At 39.3% G+C, this 20105-nt stretch overlaps 1 protein-coding gene across 1 annotated transcript in view; it reads left to right on the top strand.

Moving 5' to 3' along the window:
- LOC138157907 (transmembrane protein 132C-like) overlaps positions 1–20105 on the top strand; it is a 612402-nt gene that overhangs the window by 441231 nt on the left and 151066 nt on the right. The window contains exon 4 of the mRNA XM_069083711.1: positions 14699–14882. Coding sequence (XP_068939812.1) covers positions 14699–14882 — 184 coding nt within the window. The remainder of the gene's footprint in view (positions 1–14698; positions 14883–20105) is intronic.

Genomic DNA, 20105 nt, shown 5'->3' on the forward strand with positions numbered 1-20105 from the left:
TGATGATGGTGATGGTGACAATGATGATAATGACGGTGATGGTGATGGTGGTGATGATAATGGTGACAGTGATGGTGATGATGGTGATGGTGACAAGAATGATGATGGTAATGATGATGGTGATGGTGATGATGATGGTGATGGTGACAATGATGATGATAGTGATGATGATGATGGTGATGGTGATGGTGATGATGATGATGATGGTGATGGTGACGATGATGGTGATGGTGATGATGGTGGTGATGATGATGATGACAACTAAAATTGACATGGTGCTTACTATGTGCCAGTCACTGTACTAAATACAATTAATCTCTCATTTAATCCTCACAACCATCCTGCAGTAGATGCTATTATTATCCCCATTTTACAGATAAGGAAATTGAGGCAAATAGAAGTTAAGTTATATGCCCAGGATCACACAACTACTATGCCAGTAATCTGAGGCCATATTTGAACTCAGGTTTTCCTGACTCCAAGTCTAGCACTCTATTCACTATGCCATCTAACTGTTGATCACATAGCACGCAGTAGTGTTGAAATAAATTCTTCACTCAACAAGATTTATTTAGCACCATGTAGCAGGCATTGCACTAGATTCTATTAACAAAGACATACGTAAAATAAGAAACAGGAGTGTAGGGAGTGTTAACAACATGAATATGAACCCAGGTTTAAACCTAACTGCTTGGAATACCAAGTCCAATTTTGCCTACTGTAACAAGCGCTGAGATACAACTCTATTTAGCGTATTTTGTTGTTTTCATAGTTATTTTACCCAAATAATGATAACAATCAGGTATACAAAGGTGTACTGGCTCCATAGCCAGTGACTTCATGCAGAGATGAGGCAATGAGCAGAGGGGTCTTTGAGGAAGAGCACTCACTCACTCTCTCCCTCATTCACTCCCTCACTGCACTCTCCAGATATTTCAGAACCTAGCCTCATCAGTGCTGCCCAGAGCTCCTAAACTAATCAATTATAAACATGAACTCTACATTATACTGTTGCATATTTCATTCATCTTCTTCATTATGCCGTTAGCAGGGTTCAGCAGGCATATAATTTAATAGCAAGCTTTGGAATTGATCCAGTTTCCATCTTCTATGACATTTGAACATGCAAGGGTTTTTTTACTGTTTCAAATTTTATTTTTTTTATTCTGACCTTAGCAAACACCAACTGAAATGAGCATTTCCATATGCATACTAGAACATAATAAAAGAATTGTACATGAAGCTATGAATCTCTATTATGTGCAACTCAATTTTCCCTTTAAGTATATATTAAATTCAACACATTATATGCAAAGCTTCAATGGCAGAATTCTGTGTGTATCTCATCTGGAATATCTCATTCTTGTGGTTCCCTAAGTGCTCTCTTTGGAAGGAATCCAGTCTTTCTTGAAAGACTAGGAACTTCAAAGGAATAGGGTAAATTTTCTTTACTGATCTGACTTATGAAAAGAGGTACAGGTGGGTGAATTTCCAGGGAACTGGCCTCCTAGAGAATTCTTTTATAGATCTGTGAGACTTGAACAAACTTATTTGAATAGACCCTAAAAAAGGGTGATAAGGAAAAGGTGGGGAATGATTTATGTTCTCTCTCTGTCTCTTTATCTCTGCCTCTGTCTCTCTTTTTCTCTGTCTCTGTTTCTCTCCTCTTTATATGTCTACATCTCTTTTTATCTCTGAATCTGTTTCTTTCTGCCTCAGTCTCTGACTTTGTCTTTGTCTGTGTCTGTTTCTATATCTCTGTTTCTTCATCTGTCTCTCTGTATACTTTGGACTCTGTCATCTCTGTCTCTGTCTCTCTACCATCATCCATCAGCAACATTATTGACTGAATTTAGTAGTGAGAGAGAAGAGGCATAGAAGTTACCCTCTTTGCCTTCCAGGCCTTTCCAGTTCTAATGTAGTTCCCCACTCCAGCCCCTCAAAAGGAGCTTTATAAAACAGTACCTTTCTAGGGAATTCGTGGAAGCAGCTACATTTTGGCTTTTCTGGTCATCACTGGTAACAACTTCCTAACAATTAAAGATACTTCACAAAGGGATAGTATTAACCTGATTTTTCCAGTGCCTGGGACAAATGCACAGGAGCTTTATGCATTCTTTTTAATGACACTGAAGTAGATTGCACAGAGAAGGAACCTGAGGTTCAGACACTTGATGGTTTTATTGACTTACAAATGAATAAGATGCATTAGTCTAGTCATCCTCCAAATTGAAGATTTTGTATTGAATGAGTTTCTGGCAAAGAGAATTAAACTAAAGTAGATTGCTACTGTTTGTCCTTCTTTATCAAAGAGGACCGGGGCGGTGATGCCATGACATGCAAGTGAGTTGGATTTAAGTGAGGCAGGGCCCTGCAAGGTCACCAGCCTCATATTCTCCTCTGAAGCCATCTGGGTCCAATGGCCAGATACATATCAGGATGCCTGAAGATGGACCCAGATGTAGTAGGAGGCCTTGATCTTTTCAAGCTAAGGTCTTTAACAGGTCTCAGTTTCACTGAGGAAGTACCTCAGTCTAAATTTAAAGTAGGTTAGGCTACCTTGGGAAGTGGTGGGATCCCCCTCACTAGAATTTGATAACTATTTGTCAGAGATACATAGGGAAGAGATTCTTAGCATTTTCATTATCCTGCACCCCCTGGAAATCCTGCTGAAGCCTATAGACCCTTTCAGAGAATAATGTTTCAAATGAATAAAATAAAATATATGGAGTTACAAAGGAAACCAATTAGACTTAATTAGTTTTCAAAATAGTTTTAAAAACAAGTTCACAAATGTCAGGGTAAGAATTGATGATATGGAGAGAAATCTTATTCAGGAATAGGTCAGAGCAAATTTTTCCTGATGATGATGATTCCCCAAATTTTCATCTCTGAGATTCTCCATTTCTCAGATTTGTTAAAGAATAGGGCTGATCAATGTGTGGAAGAAGGAGAAGAAGGAGGAGGAGGAGAAGAAGAAGAAGGAGAAGTAGAAGAAGGAAGAGGAGAAGGAGATGGAGGAGGAAGGGGGGAGGAGAAATGACAATGATGATGTCAATGATAATGATAACCATATATGCAAGATGGCATAGTGGGTGGAGAGCTGTCCTCAAATACAGGAAGACCTGGGTTCAAGTCCTTCCTCTAACACATTCTGGCTGTATGATTGGACAAATCACTTAACTTCTCAGCATTCTAGGCAAATCTGTAAGACTACAAGTTGCAGAAAAGAGGCAACCCTACTTTGGTGGAAGGAGTTTCCTCACCTGGGAGTTCTCCATACAGATGAAATCATAGGTCTGATCCCTATCTCCTTAGGATAATAATAATAGTAATGACCTTGCATTTGCATAGTGCTTACAAAGCACCTTACAGAGATCATCTCATTTTGAATTTATTTTTCCTTTTTTTAAAATTATTTTTAGTTTACATCATTCATTTCCACAAGATTTTGAGTTACAAATTTTCTCCCTATTTTTCCCCTACCAACCACCCCAAAACAGCAATCCCACAGAATATCCCCTCCCCCAATATTCTCTCTCCCATATCTTCCCCCCAACTCCCCTCCAACTTTCAAGTAGGGCATGGTGGATCTCTATGCCCCAATGCCTGTATATATTACTTCCCAGTTACATGTAAAATAATAGTAATATATTTTGCACATTTGATTTCAAACCTTTCAATTCCAGATTCTTTCCCTACCTCCCTCGTCACCCACCCTTACTGGGAAGATAAGCAATTCAATATAGGTAGTACATGTGTAGCTATGCAAAACATTTCCATCATGGATATATTATGAAAGACTGACTATATTTCCCTCCATCCTATCCCACCTCCCACTAGTTCTATTCTTTACTTTGATCCTCTCCCTTTTCAAAAGTGGGTGCTTCCAAATTCCTTCCCCTACAGCCTGCCTTCCTTTCCATCATCCTCCCTCTCATCCCCTTCTCCCCTACTCACCTGTATGGTGAGATACCCTATTTAGTGTGAATGTCATTCCCTCCCTAAGCCAAATTGAATGAGAGTAAGATTGACTCATTCCCTTTTACCTTCCTGTTCTTCCCCTCCATGGTAACAGTTTTCCCTTGCCTCTTCTATGTGAGATCAATTACCCCATTCTATCTCTCCCCATCTCTTTTCATTATATTCCTCTCTCATCTCTTAAATTCATCTTTTAAGGATCATCCCTTCCTATTCAATTGTTCCTGTGCCCTCTGTCTATGTATACCTGTACACATATATACACACACTCACATATGTATTCATACGCCCAAATACCCATACTTTTCCATTCCCTTCAACTATTCTCATACTGAGAAAAGTTTCATAAGTTACAGCTATCATTTTTCCATGTAGAAATGTAAGTATTTCAACTTTGATAAGTTTCTTATGATTTCTTTTCCCTGTTTACCTTCTCATACTTCTCTTGTTTCTTGTATCTGAATGTCAAATTTTCTATTCAACTCTTTTTTTTTCAGCAAGAATGCTTGAAAGTCCTCTATTCCATTGAATGACCATATTTTCCCCTGAAACATGATATTCAGTTTTGTTGGGTAGGTGATTCTTGGTTTCATTCCCAGCTCCTTTGCCCTCCAGAATATCATATTCCAAGCCCTTCGATCCCTCAGTGTAGAAGCTGCTAGATCTTGTGTTATCCTGATTGTGTTTCCACAGTATTCAAATGGTTTCTTCCTGGCTGCTTGTAATATTTTCTCCTTGATATGGGAACTCTGGAACTTGGCTATAACATTCCTAAGAGTTTTCTTTTGGGGATCTTTTTCAGGAGGTGATTGGTGGATTCTTTCAACCTCTATTTTGCCCTCTGGTTCTAAAACATGAGGGCAATTTTCATTGACAGTTTCTTGGAGGATGATTTCTAGGTTCTTTTTTTGATCATGGCTTTCAGGTAGTCCAATAATTTTTAAATGATCTCTCCTGGATCTATTTTCTAGGTCAGTGGTTTTTCCAATGAGATATTTCACATTGCCTTCTATTTTTTCATTTGTTTGCATCTGTTTAATAGTATCTTGATTTCTCATAAAGTCACTAGCTTCCTTTTGCTCTGATCTAATTCTGAAGGAATGATTCTCGTCAGTGAGCTTTTGAGATTCTTTTTCTATCTGGCAAATTTGGCTTTTAAAGGTACTCTTCTCATTGGCTTTTTGAGACTCTTTTGCCATTTGAGTTAGTCTGTTTTTAAGGTGTTATTTTCTTCAGTCAGGTTGTTGACTCTCATTTCACAATTTTCTTGCATCATTCTCATTTCTCTTCCCAATTTTTCCTCCACTACTCTTATTTTGTTTTCAAAATCCTTCTTAAGCTCCTCTGTGGCTTGTAAGCAGCTTATTATTTTCTTGGAAGCTTTTGGTGCAGAAGTTCTGACTTCACTGTCTTCCTCCTGTTCCATGCCCCAATCCTTTTTGTCACCTTAAAAGGAATCCAAAGTCGGACCACTGTGCTTGCCTTGCTTCCTTTGCTTGCTCATGTTGTCACTCAATTATTTGACTTTTGACCTTTTTGCCACAGAAGAACTCTACTACCAGAGGGGGAAGCTGTGTCCCAAAAACTGGGATTTTCTCAGCTGCTGGAGCTATTAGTTGGCTTACCTCTCTGAAGCCTCCACATGCTCTGGCACAGTGGTCACCCACCCCAGGACCTCCACTCCAGACAGTGATCCAGATCCAAGCATGTTAAAGCAAGAGCAATTACCCCTCACACTGGTTGCTTGGACCCCTACAATCTTTAGGCCAGGAGCTCTGAAGCAGCCACATGGTAGTGGCTGGGTGGCTGCCACACCTCAGCCACTTCTCGCCCCAGGGGCAAAGGCCAGACCACACTCCCTAACTCCCAGGTCCCAAAGTCCACACTGCACTGACCTCTTAGCATCTATGGGTTGATAATTCTGGAAACTAACACAGCTGCTGGTGATCTGAAGTCCCTCCAGCTGGTGGCTGGTTGTGGCCACCCTGAGGCTAAAACCTCGGGCTAGTGTGGGGCTGGGCTCGGCTCCCAGAGTGCTGCGTTTGCCCCTTCCTGCTGGCCTGCCAGACTGTCTTCAGTGGGAGGTTAGCTTCTCTGTGGCATTTTGTAATTTCTGTAGCTCCAAAGTTTGTTTAGAGTCATTTTTTACATGAATTGGAGGAAGTGGAAGCAGGAGCCCTGTGGAAGTCCTGTTTCTACTCTGCCATCTTGACTCCACCTCCCCTTGAAACTTCTATTGACATGAGTGGTAGGTACTATTATTATCCTCATTTTACAGATTAGTAAACTGAGGCAGAGAAGTAAAATTACTTTCTTGGAATACCACAGCTATTGGAAATGTTTGAGAGTCTTGAAGGAGGCTTGCTGAGCACATTGCAAAGGAGCCATGCTCTGATTAGAAGAGTGTATGAAGTGACTGCTGGGGTCCCTTCCAACTCTGTGAATCTGTGATTCTGTGATCCCTTATCTCAAAAGGTAGAACATGGCAGAGAGATGCTATTGTCCTTTCTAATTATCACCTTTACTTCTCTACAATGGTGATCTTTCTGATATCTCATATGAAAGCATATAGACGAAAAAGAGTATTAGAGACTCAAGCTTCACGTATGTGAATATATAAATCTTCCACCCATGGGTAACAGGTAGCCATTATTTCCATTATTCTTCGGAAGGGTGAAATCAAGTCAATTGGGGTTAAGTGTCTTGCCCAAGATCACACAGCTAGTAAATGTCAAGTATCTGAGGCCAGATTTGAACTCAGGTCCTCCTGACTCCAGAACTTGTGCTCTATTCCTTCTGCCACCTAGCTGCCCCCTTTTTCAAGACTTCAGCTAATTTCCTACCCTTCCCCCTACTCTGGAGACCTGAAACATCCACTCTATCCTTGTATCCATAGCCCCACCCTACACTGGTCCACTAATTATGCAAACAGAGTTTAGGAAGGTTTTGTGTTCTCCCTACAAAGTGAGGATTTATCCTTCCCTGGTTCCTATACTAGTGGTTTTAGTGACTTGGGACAAATGCATAAAATATACCAGCCTATTCACCCTCCATTAGGGGATCAGTCTAATCGATAGAAAGTGTTTGTTATCTAAATTGGCAAAAGGGTCACTTGGTTTCCTTCTCATTACTTATCATTTTGAGGATCCTGGAAACCAGCTGCTCCCGCTTGATTCATGGACAGCACTGTTTGTTTTATCTCACCAAGATCATTCACACTAATCTGAGCAGGAGGCATTATCATTAACCAAAGGGTTTATTTCTGACCCAGTCTGGCTTGATTCTCTTTTTTTTCAGGTAAAAGTGACAATTATAAAGCTAGGATGCAATTCCCTATCAACAGCTGCCTTCGGAGTTCACTGGGTCTGGCCAATATTTTACAGGCTGTAGATTGTTAATGTTTATAAAGTGTCTGGTATTTAGTAGGCTCTTAATAAATGCTTGTTCCTTCCCTCCCCTGGCCCACCAGAGAGGGGGGATAGAGCACTCTTTTAAGGAGCCCCAGAATGTGTATTTATCCAACAAGCAACATCATTTTGAAATATATTTAGCTCCAAAAATATGGTGCTTGATTTAGTAGAATAAGTAAGCCAACATTTCTTTTTTTTTCTTTTCTTTTCTTTCTTTTTTGGAGACTGGTTTTTCCTATCTCACCCAGATTGGAAGGACAGGAGTCTCTCAACAGTCAGTCTCACCAATGCACTGAAGCTTTCTCATGGTCCAGCTCCATTTGCAGCCTGGACAGCTTCCCCTCCTTAGGTTTATCCCTCCAGCTCCCAGAGGACCGGCTGTATCTGTATCAGATTTAGGAAGGACACAAATTTGGTTTTAGCTATACTGCAGCTCAGAACTCCTGAGCTGAAGTGATCCACCAATCTCAACCTCTCCAGCAGGAAGGATTATAGGAGCACTGTACCCCACCCAACACCAACATGTCTTTTATTGGGATAAGAGCTGAACTTGGGAATTTTTGAGTGAGAAAAATCCCTCTACTGGTGCTGATAAAAATGTTCTCTGAACAAGTATTGTCTTGACCTCGTGAGTTGTCTAGAGCAGTTATCAAATACATTCACCCAGGCAACACTGCTCAATGCATTATGATTGGGAGCAGAAATATTCTGTGAAGGCTCATGAAAAGAAACTTATTAAAATAACCACTTGTGAGTGTGTGTGTGAACGGTAGTATATGTGTATGAATGTGTATGTATGTGTGTGGATGTGTGTGCATGAGTATATGTGTGTCTGAGTGTGTGTTTGTGAATGTGTGTATGTGTGTGAGTATGAACATGTGTGAGTGTATGTGTGTGGGTGTGTATGTGTGCCTGAGTGTGTTTGTGAGTGTGTGTAAGTGTGTATGTGTGAGTGTGAACATGTGTGCAAGAGTGTATTGTATCTGAGTTGTGAGAGTGTGTATGTGAGTGTGTGTTTGTGAATGTGTGTATGTGTGTGATTTTGTATGTGTGTGAATATGAACGTGTGTAAGTGTATGTGTGTGTGAGTGTGTATGTGTGTCTCAGCGTGTTTTTGAGTGTGTGTAAGTGTGTATGTGTGTGAGTGTGAACATGTGTGCAAAAGTGTATTGTATCTGAGTTGTGAGAGTGTGTATGTGAGTGTGTTTGTGAATGTGTGTATGTGTGTAATTGTGTATGTGTGTGAGTATGAACATGTGTGAGTGAGTGTATGTGTGAGTGTGTGTATGTGTGTCTGAGTGTGTTTGTGAGTGTGTGTAAGTGTGTGAGTGTGAACATGTGTGCAAGAGTGTATTGTGTCTGAGTTGTGAGAGTGTGTTTGTGAGTGTGTGTGTGTGTGTAGAAAGTTATAGAATTTTTTTCTCTTTATTTATAAGTTTAAGTTATCCCCTTCTGTCATTTCATGCTTGGAGCTGTTAAGGGATGGAAAGAGGGTCTGAATGTCAATAATATGAACTATGTAATAGTTCATAAAGAAAAACTTAATTGGGAAATATTTAACAAAATAAACAAACAATATAATACAACTTAGATAATGCTACTTTGTTGTTTTCTAAGTCAATATGTGGCCTGGTTGCATTTCAGTTGGATACAAATAGTCTAGAGCACTGAGAGATAATTATGTCCAGGGTCACATAGATGAAAAATTTAATTCTCAAGGGAAATTAAAGAGAGTGAGTATAAATTCCCCCGTTTAAAATAAGTTCCTTTAGACCAAGACTATACTGTTTTGGTCTTTATCTTTCTAGCTGTTAAAGTTCAACAACAATTTGACAAAAACATATTAAATACCTACTATGTTCCCAGCACAGGGCTAGGAACTTAGGATGGTGCAAAAAGCAAAAACAGTATGGTCTCTCCCCTTATGGAGCTGGCATTTTATTGGGGGAGGATACAACATGTAAACAAAGAAATAATTTGAAGGTTTTTAATGAAAGAGAGACCCTTAATATCTTGGTGGTTCGTGGAACTTTTGAGATAAACCTTGAAAGAAACTAGGAGAGGCAGAAAGATGGAAGGAGGGCATTCCAGCCATGGCAGACAGTCTTTAGGAGAGCACAGAGATGGGAAAAGGCCTGTCCACTTTGGGGAATAGCTAATTAACTGACAAAATGATGGTAATATAGCAGATAGAGTGCCAGGCGTGGAATTGGGAAGACTCATCTTCCTGAGTTCAAATCTGGCCTCAGATACTTCCTAGCTGTGTGATCTTGGACAAGTCACTTAACCTTGTTTGCCTCAGTTTCCTCATCTGTCAAATGAGCTGGAGAAGAAAATATCACACCACTCCAGTATCTTTGACAAGAAAACCCCCAATGGGGTCATGTAGAGTAAGACACGAATGAAATAACAGAACAAAACATGGGAAAAATAACAGCACCCATTTCACAGGGTGGTTGTGAGGATCACATGAAAGGCCTTAAAACACTACAGAAATGTTGGCTGTTAGAGTGGATTCTTAACCAGACAATTGAAATCAGCAGTTTGAATTAGGTGACTTCTAAAACCTCTCCATTTCTTAAGATTCTGAATTCCTGCTGTCTCACACATAGCCCACTTCTGAGAAGTGTTCACAGCATCTTGTAAATACTATTCATAGCTTCAAACGAGCTAGCCTTATAGAACTAAGAAGCTGTAGTAAACTGCATATCTGGCGGTCAAAACCTCATCGTGACTGCTGGGGAAAATATATTTGCTTTTGAGTGAGGGACAACCTTTTAAAAAAAAAACGGCCAATTTTGGAAATTTATTTTATGGGTTACTGCGATAAATCCAAATTATTGATTTAGCAAGTGGTAGTTCTTGGGCTTACTGCATAGTCATTGAAATAGGGCTGTTACTCAGGGCTATAAATGTGATGCTTTGAAGTCTGTGGGGAGGGCCATTGGCCATGGGTACAGGGGGATTCCACAAAGATTGCCATTTGCTTCAGGATCTTTGGGGATCTCTGCCCAGAAGATGTCTAGATCTGCCTCCCATGGCCTTCGTCCTGATTAACAGCCCATGATATGTAACAGAGTTTCTAACATCCCTTGATATCAGACTGTAACCTTCTACACTTGGAATTTATGTTTGTATGTGGACTCATTTCAGCTCAAAGCAGGGAGCTCCAGTATCCCATACATCAACCAGCAAATACTTCCTCCAGCAATGACTTCCTGGCTGCTGTTATCTCCAGGATTAAGTAGAAAAATCTTATGTTTGGCTTCAAAAGCATTTCACAATTTTGCACTTTCTTACCTTTCTAATCTTTTTATATTTCACTCCTCTCCACACACTCTATAATTAAGCTAGCTACCCTGGGGGCAGCTAGATGGCGCAGTAGATAGACCACCAGGCCTGTAGTCCTGATAGACCTGAGTTCAAATCTGGCCTCAGACCCGTCCTTGCTATGTGACCTTGAAAAAGTCACTTCACTCTGTTTGCCTCAGTTCTCTCATCTGTAAAATGAACTGGAGAAAGAAATGGGAAATTACTCCAATACCTTTGCCAAGAAAACCCCAAATAGTGTCAGGAAGAATTGGTTAAACAATAACAAGCTCATTTACTGCCCTTTTAAAATAATGAAGATGATGATGATGATGATGATGATGATGGTGATGACAATGACAATGATGATGACGATGACAATAATGATGATGATGATGATAATTATAAGCACCTACTTCCTAGGGTTGCTCAGAAAATCAAATCTGATATATACAAAGCTTTTGGCACATTTCCTAGCACGTAGTGGGTTTTCTAAAAATGCGTAGTTCCTGGCACATAGTAGGTTTTCTAAAAAATGCTTGTCTGTTTCATCCATAATAATAATTTCAGGTTTACAAAATGTTTTACAAATAATGAGCCATTGACCCCACAACAACCCTGGGAGATAGGCACAATTATTATCCTCATTTTACAGGTGAGGAAACCAAGGCAAAAAAAAAGTTAAATGACTTGCCCAGAATTACAGAGCTGATGAGTATCTGAAGCTAGATTTGAACTCAAGACTTCTTGGTGCCAATCCAAATGCTCTATCCATTAAGCCACCCAGCTGCCTCCATTTCTAGACTCTATGCCTTTGTCCTGGCCATCCCTCACGCTTGGAGTGCTCTCCCTTTTCACCTCCATGTCATCAGTTCTCAGTGTTTAGCCCAAATTCTACCTTCTGCAGACCTTTCCCAGTGCCCCACCAGCTGATACCTCCTTCCTTTCTGAGTATATAATGTGCTGGACTTAACGGCTGAAGAGCTGGGCTCAACTCCTCTCCTTGATCCTTAGGAGTTGTGTGACAAAGGGGAAAGTCCCTTCACTATTTTAAGACTCAATTCTAAAATGTGGGAGTAGTACCCAAAGGCTTTTAGACCCTTTTGATGATGGATCTGGGCAGTTAGGTGGCACAGTGGATAGAGCACTGGACTTGGAATTAGGAAGCAAATCTTCATGAGTTCAAATCCAAACTCAAACACTTCCTATTTGTGTGACCCTGAATAAGTCACTTTATCCTGTTTGTCTCAGTTTCCTCATTTGTCAAATGAGCTGGAGAAGGAAAAGGCAAACCATGCTAGTATCTTTGCCAAGAAAACCCCAAATGGAGTTATGAAGAGTTGGCCACCACTAAAATAACTGAACAATGATAGCTCTATCATCCTATCATTATTAGATTTTAATTTTTCCCCAACAAGAATGTACAATCCATAAAAAAGGGACCAATCTTTTACCATTCTTGTATCTTATGATCTTTAGAACCATTCCAGGCACATCTCTTCTAATTCAAAAGTTCTAGATTTTAAATAGTATGTATACTCTTTTCACCAATGCAGATTCACAATAGTGAAAAGTTTCATAATAGCTTTGGCCAAAAATATTAAGAAATAAAATAAAATTCACCACCAGGTGGTCAACCTTCTGGTTATGAGCCTCTATGAACTTAGCAAGGCTGGCCTTCTGTTCAAAGTCCATCAGAAAGTCTAGATTCTGTCTTTCTAGCTTGATGACTATTGCTCAAACTTGTCCTACCATGGACATGTCTCTGAAGAACCCATGGTCCCAAGGCAGACCTCCAAGTAGAGAAGAGAATTTGCACCTCCCTTCATTCTTTTCAAAGGTGGGGGATTCTGGGTATGGAGTGCTGCATAAACTTTTGGGCTTGGTGTATAAATGTGGGTTGCTTTTGCCAAACTATTTCTCTACTCTCTTTTTTTATTCTTTGTTACAAGAAATTACTTCCAGGCTTTGGAACCAAATCAACCCGACTCTCAAGGACCAATTAAACTGGCAATGAGGCTTGATTTATTACTTTCTTGATTGTCTAGATTTAAGAAAATTACAGAGAAAATATTAATAATTCAGATTAAACTGAAAAGTATGCCTATGGACTTTTTAGGAAAGCCATTTACTAAATATTTACCACTGGTCATGATTCCCCAGATGTGGGAGGAGAAAGGGCATATTTGGACAATTAAAGTGATATAAAACAAAAATTCTCAATAAAAAATTAAGATTAAAAAGACCTACATTTAATTCTATGCTATAGATTTAAAGGCATCAGAGGGAAACTCCATACCTAGGACTTAACAAATGTGTGTTGACCTGATGAACTTAATCATTCTGAAAATAATGTTAGTGATATTTAATCTTTCTATTACCTTCCTTTCTCACTATATCTCTCCCTCCTCCCCAATCAGAAAGTATCCCTTATAACAAAGAATAAAAGAGAAAGAGGAGAAAAAACAATTTATCAGTGCTAACCAGTACATCAACCAGGTTTGCCATTTGGTACCCTTCTCCATACCCATATTCTCCTACCTTTGCAAAGATGCAAGGTATTATGGGATCAAGAGGGAGACTACTAATGGATATTGAAATCTGGAAATCATCTGCGTGGAGATGATAATTAGACATGTGGGAGCTGATGAGATCACCTAACAGAGCGTGTAGAGAGAAAAGAGTGTGTAGAACAGGGGGACATTGACACTTATTGAACATGATATGGCTAGAAATCCAGCCAAAGAAACTGAGAAGGTAGAAGGGGGGAAACTAATAATAACAATATTAACAACAACTATAATACATATTTATACAGTATTCTAAGGTTTAGAAAGAATTTTACTAACTGAGTAAACACAGAGTAATGAACCCCAGAGAGAGAGAAAGAGAGAGAGAGAGAGAGAGAAAGAGAGAGAGAGAGAGAGAGAGAGAGAGAGAGAGAGAGAGAGAGAGAGAGAACTGAGTGTGATTAAGTTCAAACTCTACTGAGAGATCCAAAAAGGATGAAGCCTGAGAAAAGGCCATTAAAATGAGCAATTAAGAAATCATTGAACAAAAATCATTGGTAACACATTTAACCTTTCCCCAATCGATGAGATCTATTTTTCCCTCTTTTCTTTGCTACTTCAGAAAGGTAGGCTTGCATAAATATTTTGGTGCATATGAGACCTGTCTTTATAGCTTTTACCTCTTGCCTGACCCTGGGAAAGTCACCTAACCTTTCCCCCTCGGTTTCCTCATCTGTAAAATGTAGAAAACAATAGTGCTTAACTCCCCAAGGGGTGGTGAGGATTGAATGAGATATTTGTAAAGCGCATTGCAAACCTTATAATGTTATATAAATGGCAACTATCTGTATTATTATCACTAGTCAGTTAATACTTGCTAGTTATTATTATAACCAAGAAATAATAATTCTTTCAAACCAGGTAATACTTATTAGTTATTATTATCATTAACCAATTAATAACAACTTGCTGTGATACTAACCCCATTTTCTTTTCTTTTCCTTTTGTAAGTGCATTCTAAATTTAGTAACCTTCAATAAAATAAAGGCTTTACTACACAAAATATGCATTTATAAAACCTCATTACTTACAATTCCTTTTTAAAAATGTGTGTAATAACAAACAAATAAAAGAGGTTGGCCTGTTTACTTCTTTAATCTATCATTTTCTTTTAACTTCTATTTTAATTTTGCCATTTTGCGTGCATTTTCAAATGAGAGAAAAAGGGAAAAAATACCTGGTGTCTTAACAAATCTGAGGTTAGAGCCCCTCTGACTTGATCCCCACTGTGACTTTCTGCTTCTGTGAGATTGCATGAAAAAGCCTCAGATTAAAAATAAGAGCCTACTAGGGTGGGTGGGCTTGGGTTGGCTATGCTTGGGTTCTTATATCAATCAGACTTGTTTCCTTAGCACATGGAGAGGGAAGGGGGACCTATTGCTTTGTGGACAATCAATCAGATTCCATTTTTTTCCATTTTAATTTCAGGAGCAGTAGTTTATTTAGTGAGGTTGTACAGATGAACTTTGAAATCGCCAGTTTCAGCAGCCTCTCAGGGACCCAGCCTATCACCTGGCAAGTAGAATATCCCCGCAAGGGTACCACAGACATCGCCGTCTCTGAAATTTTCATCAGCCAGAAAGACCTCGTGGGAATTGTTCCCCTGGCCATGGTAAGTCCTTTATTCAAATGGATTTCATTGTTGTCAACTCCCCCCTTATTTTGCCACTCCCTTCTCCCTGTCCTGCCTCAGTGTAATTTGTGTTCCTTTTGGATACATCCTGCCCAAATGACCCACCTTATTCCATTCCAGAAGTTGCTGCATTTATCAGTAGGTGACATAATTGTTTGACCTCCCATGTGACCTTCTTCAAGTATTCTTGTCTCAGATCTGTTAGCTCATCCACATAGCATGGGATTCAAGTCAAGGATTGTGTCTCCATATGAATCCACTGGCTATTACCCCTTCCCCCATTGTATTCTATTTTATATCTCTCATGCACTTACCATGTAATATTATGCATTAAAGGAGATACATGTGAATGATATTTCAAAATTCTAAGTGTTACCTCTTATTATTGTTGTTATTTATTATTATTATAACTATTAATATCTTTGCCACCTGTTAAACTGTAAATTCCTTGTGGTCTGCGATAATATCATAGTCAAATCTTCTATCTCCACTCCCGGTACTACAACAGTGTTTTCTTCTCATTTTCTTTTTTCATATAGTATTTTATTTTTCCCTAGTTGCACGTAAAAACAATTTTCAACATTCGTTTTTAAAATTGAGTTCCAAATTCTATCCCACCCACCCCACCACCCTCATTGAGAAGACAAGTAATTTGATATAGGTTATACATGTGTAGTCATGCAAAACATATTTCCATAATAGTCACACTGTAAAAGAAAGCACACACCAATATAAAAAACCCAAGAAAAATAAAGTTTAAAAGTATGCTTCAATCTTATTCAAGCATCATCAGTTCTTTCTTTGGGGATGGATAGCATTTTTCATCATAAGTCCTTCAGAGTTGTCTTGAATCATTGTACTGCTGAGAAAAGCTAATTCATTCAGAGTGAGTTGATCATCTCACAATATTAGCATGATGCTTTCTTAGACCATAGGTGCTTAATTTATGCTTGTTGTATTGTATCATGCTCAACCACCCACCAGCCACTGTGAAAGGCCATCCTAGTGGCTTAGTGGGGACTGGGTAAGAGTATGACCGTCCCAATGCAACTTCATTCCCACTCCTGCAAAAATGCCCTCATTCATGTCTCGTCCTAGTGACAGGAAACTTATTGGGATGTGGTGACTTTTTGAATGACAGAATTGCAGAATTTTGGTTGGAAGAGACCTCAGCATCCATCAAGTCCAACCCATACTCAAAAAAAAAAAAGAATCCTCACTATAGAGTTCCCACAAGTAATCACCTAGCCTAGACATGAAGGTAGCCCATTTCTCCTAGGGTTAGCTTCAATTGTTAAGAAGCTTGTTTGTTTGTTTTCTTCACACAATAAGCCTCAATGTGCTTCTTTGCTGCTTCCACATACTGGTTCTTGTTTAGATTGTAAAGGTCTGTCTTTTCCTCTTTTTATATCCCCTTAGCTTAGCAGAGAGCCTGGCACATAGTAGGTGTTTAACCAATGTTTATTGATTGATTGTTCTACCTCTTGGGGCCAAAGAAAGCTAATGTGATCCCTCTCTAACAAGACAACCACTAAAATATTCTAAGGAATACAGTAAGGGCCCCTCTCAGTCTTCACTCTCCAAACATGCCCCATTCCTTTAACTGACCCTATATACACAGAATTCCAGGCTTTTGACAATCCTCAATTCTCTTCCTTAACCCTGATGCCCAGAACTGTCCAGAAAAAAGGACTTGGAATCTGCTTTAACCAGGACAGAATTGTTGTTCAGTAATTTCAGTAGTGTCAGACTCTTTGCAACCCCATTTAGGGTTTTCTTGGCAAAGATACTGGAGTAGTTTGCCATTTCCTTCTCCAGTTCATTTTACAAGTGAGGAAATTGAAGTAAACAGGGCAAAGTGACTTGCCCAGGGTGACACAGCTAGTAAGTATCTGAGGCTAGGCTGGAAATCAGAAAGATGAGTCTTCCCAACTTCAAGCCCAGCGCTCTGTGCACTATGGTGCCGCTTAGCTCCCAGAGTACAGAGAAGCTATTATTACCTTCTTCTTCCTGGAAATTGAACCTCTCTCAATGAAGTCCAAGATCACATTCACTTTTGCAGATACCATAACATAACACTGTTGACTCATATTGAATCATATTGAGTTTGCAGCCCTCAAAGATCCCAAGATATTTTTCCATCAAAATGGTATAGAGGGGAAGTCCCCTCTCATTGGAAGTCTTCAAGAAAAGACTGGATGACCATTTGTCCAGGACATTGTCCAGTGCAATGGTGTCAAATTCAAATAAAAATGAATCTCTATAGGCCATACATTAACTTAGAAAACCACATATTAACATTATCTATGTTGAATTATATTTTTGTTAATTTCGTTAAACATTTTCCAGTTACATTTTAATATTATTTGGGAAGAATTCTAGAATTTTACATGGCTGTAGTTGATGTCTTTGAGAAAGTGAATTCTTGTGCAGGTATAGGTTGGATTATATGATCTTCAAAGCTTCTTTTAGTCCTAAGATTCTATGAAAATTATTATTAATAATAATGTTATTGTTCAGTCATTTTTCAGTGGTGTCTGGCACTCCATGACCCCATTTGGGGTTTTCTTGGCAAAAATACTGAAATAGTTTGCTATTTCCTTCTCCAGGTCATTTTACAGATGAGGAAACTGAGGCAAACAGGATTAAGTGACTTGCTGAGGACTGTACAGCTAGGAAGTGTCTGAGGCTAGATTTGAACTGAGGTCTTCACATCTCCAACTCCAGCACTCTCTCTACCATGATACTTAGCTGCCTTCATGGTCAACTTCTGTTCTTTTAGGAAAGTTTTTCAGTGTTTCTCCTTTCCTCCCCCTCTATAACCCTTGGCAGCAGCCACAGTGAATCCACTTGGACATGAGCTATAGAGAACTAACTTTGCTCATTGGATAATAATAGACAAATAAAGATTTTTTAAAATGTTTAATGCTTGATGCGACAAATCCAGTCACCTTGTTTCCTGAATTTAAACAATACTCTCAGAGTTGATGATGTGGGAGCTCATTATACACAGAGTAGCATAGATGTGAGTATACAAACAAGCTTAACCTGGTGTCCAGTGGAAATGTCAAATTCTGTCATTATCTCAGCCACATTTTGAAGAATTTTCCCATGTGAAGCTCTTCCTTTAGACAGAATGTTGCTCACACCATTGTAAAAATGTGTCTAGAGATGCATGTATATAGGGAGTCAGATACACAGTCTAATATCCATTATGGGCAGCTAGGTGGCTCAGTGGATAGAACACTGGACTTAGAATCTGGAGTTCCAGCCTGGCCTCAGACATGTACTATCTGTGTGACCCTGGGCAAGTCACTTTACCCTGTTTGCCTCAGTTTCCCCATCTGCAAAATGAGCTGGAGAAGAAAATGATGAACTGCTCCACTGTCTCTGCCAAGAAAACCTCAAATGGGGTCATGAAGAATTGGACATGATGGAAAATGACTAAACAACAACAATCCATTATCACATACTTATACCTGGGAAGGATCATAGAGACCATCCATTCCACCCTTCTCATTCTATAAATGAGAAAATTAAAGCCCAGATATAAAGTGACTTATCTAAAATCGTCCAACTAGCAAGTGTCTGTGGTAGATTTGAGCCCAAAATTTCTTGACTCCAAGTACGATGCTCCATCCACGCACAGTATGCTGTTTCTTTATGTGGCCCCACTCACTCCCTATCTACACTCATGAGTTATCCTTGCCGTCTTCAGATCATAAGTTCTTTGAGGTCAGAGTTATTCTATTTATTATCATTGCCTATCTAGTTGCTGGGTTGCTAAGTGGCACCTTAGTGCACGGAGAGCTGGGCCTCGAGTCAGGAAGACTTGAATTCAAATGTGACCTCAGACACTTGCTAGCTGTGTGACCCTGGGCAAGTCACTTAACCCTGTTTGCCTCAGTTTTCTTATCTATAAAAATGGCAAACCACTGCAGTATCTTTGCCAAGAAACCTCCTCCAGAAAAAAAAATTGGGGGCAACTAGGTTGCCTAGTAGATAGGTCACCAGCCCTGGAATTGGGAGGACATTTAACACTTACTAGCTGTGTGACCCTGGGCAAGTCACTTAACCCTGATTATCTCACCAAAAAACATGGGGTCCCAAGGAGTAAAACACAACTGAACATATAGTTACTATCAGTTCAATTTAAAAAATTAACAAATGTTATTAGATGTCTGCTACATGCCAGATACTGTGTTGGGTTCAGGAGGAATACAAAGGCAAAACATAATAATCCCTCCCCTCAAAGGGCTGATATTCTACTGGGATGATAAGCAGAGAAATAAATAGAAGGGTATTTGAGGAGGGTGTGAGAATTATAAGCTGGAGTACCAAGGAAGGCTTCGCACTTCATGGCACCTGGGCTGAACCTGGAGAAGAAGGAGGGCATTCTAGTAAAGGCAGGCACAGAGGGAGAAGATGCTATGTCAAATTTGGGAAAGAGCTATTGACTAGAATATTGATAGTGGAAAAGAGACTATGGAAAAAGAAACAATGTGAACTGTATTTCAAAAGATCAATTACAACTTGCTTATAAAGAGCTTTAAATACCGGACTGAGAAATTCCTATTTTATCCCAAAGGCACTGAAAATTTTTTAGCAAAAGTGGAACTTGACACCTGAGAACACATTCATGAATAATAATATAGTATACAATTTATGTGCAGTATATAAGTATTCATGTACCTTAGGATGATTAACTTAATTATCCATATAAATAAACTTAATGTCATATGATGACATTTGAAATCATTTCCATGAGGCTATAGAATTTATTGGGGTTTAGGGGCTATTATATATTTAAATGAGATTGTGTCTTACATTTGGAGATTTTTCAACACAAAATCAAAAGTTCAAATCATCCCATGAAAATCAAATTTTGGAACATGGCATCCTGGATTTAGAACTGGAAAGAATCTCCGGACAATGTAGTCCAAGCTCCTCATTTTATAGATGAAGGAATTTAGTCTGTGGGAGGTTAAATTAATTGGCCAAGATCACTCAGGTAGTAAAAGACAGACTCAGAATTTGAACTCAGGTCTTGAAAATAAAAAAGCTTTAAAGCTGCTTGCCTTCCTTGTCCTGCCTGCCTGTTTAGCTATCTCCTGTTCTCCTTCCTCTGTGCCCGTAGTAGACAATCGAAAACATCACCCCTCAGACCGATAATAAAGAATCAAGATGAGTTAAGTCAAGCAG

This window comes from Petaurus breviceps, unplaced genomic scaffold (genome assembly GCF_028583685.1).
Source record: "Petaurus breviceps papuanus isolate PSGF00001 unplaced genomic scaffold, PetGlider_PUasm1.0 101, whole genome shotgun sequence".
Lineage (NCBI taxonomy): Eukaryota > Metazoa > Chordata > Mammalia > Diprotodontia > Petauridae > Petaurus > Petaurus breviceps.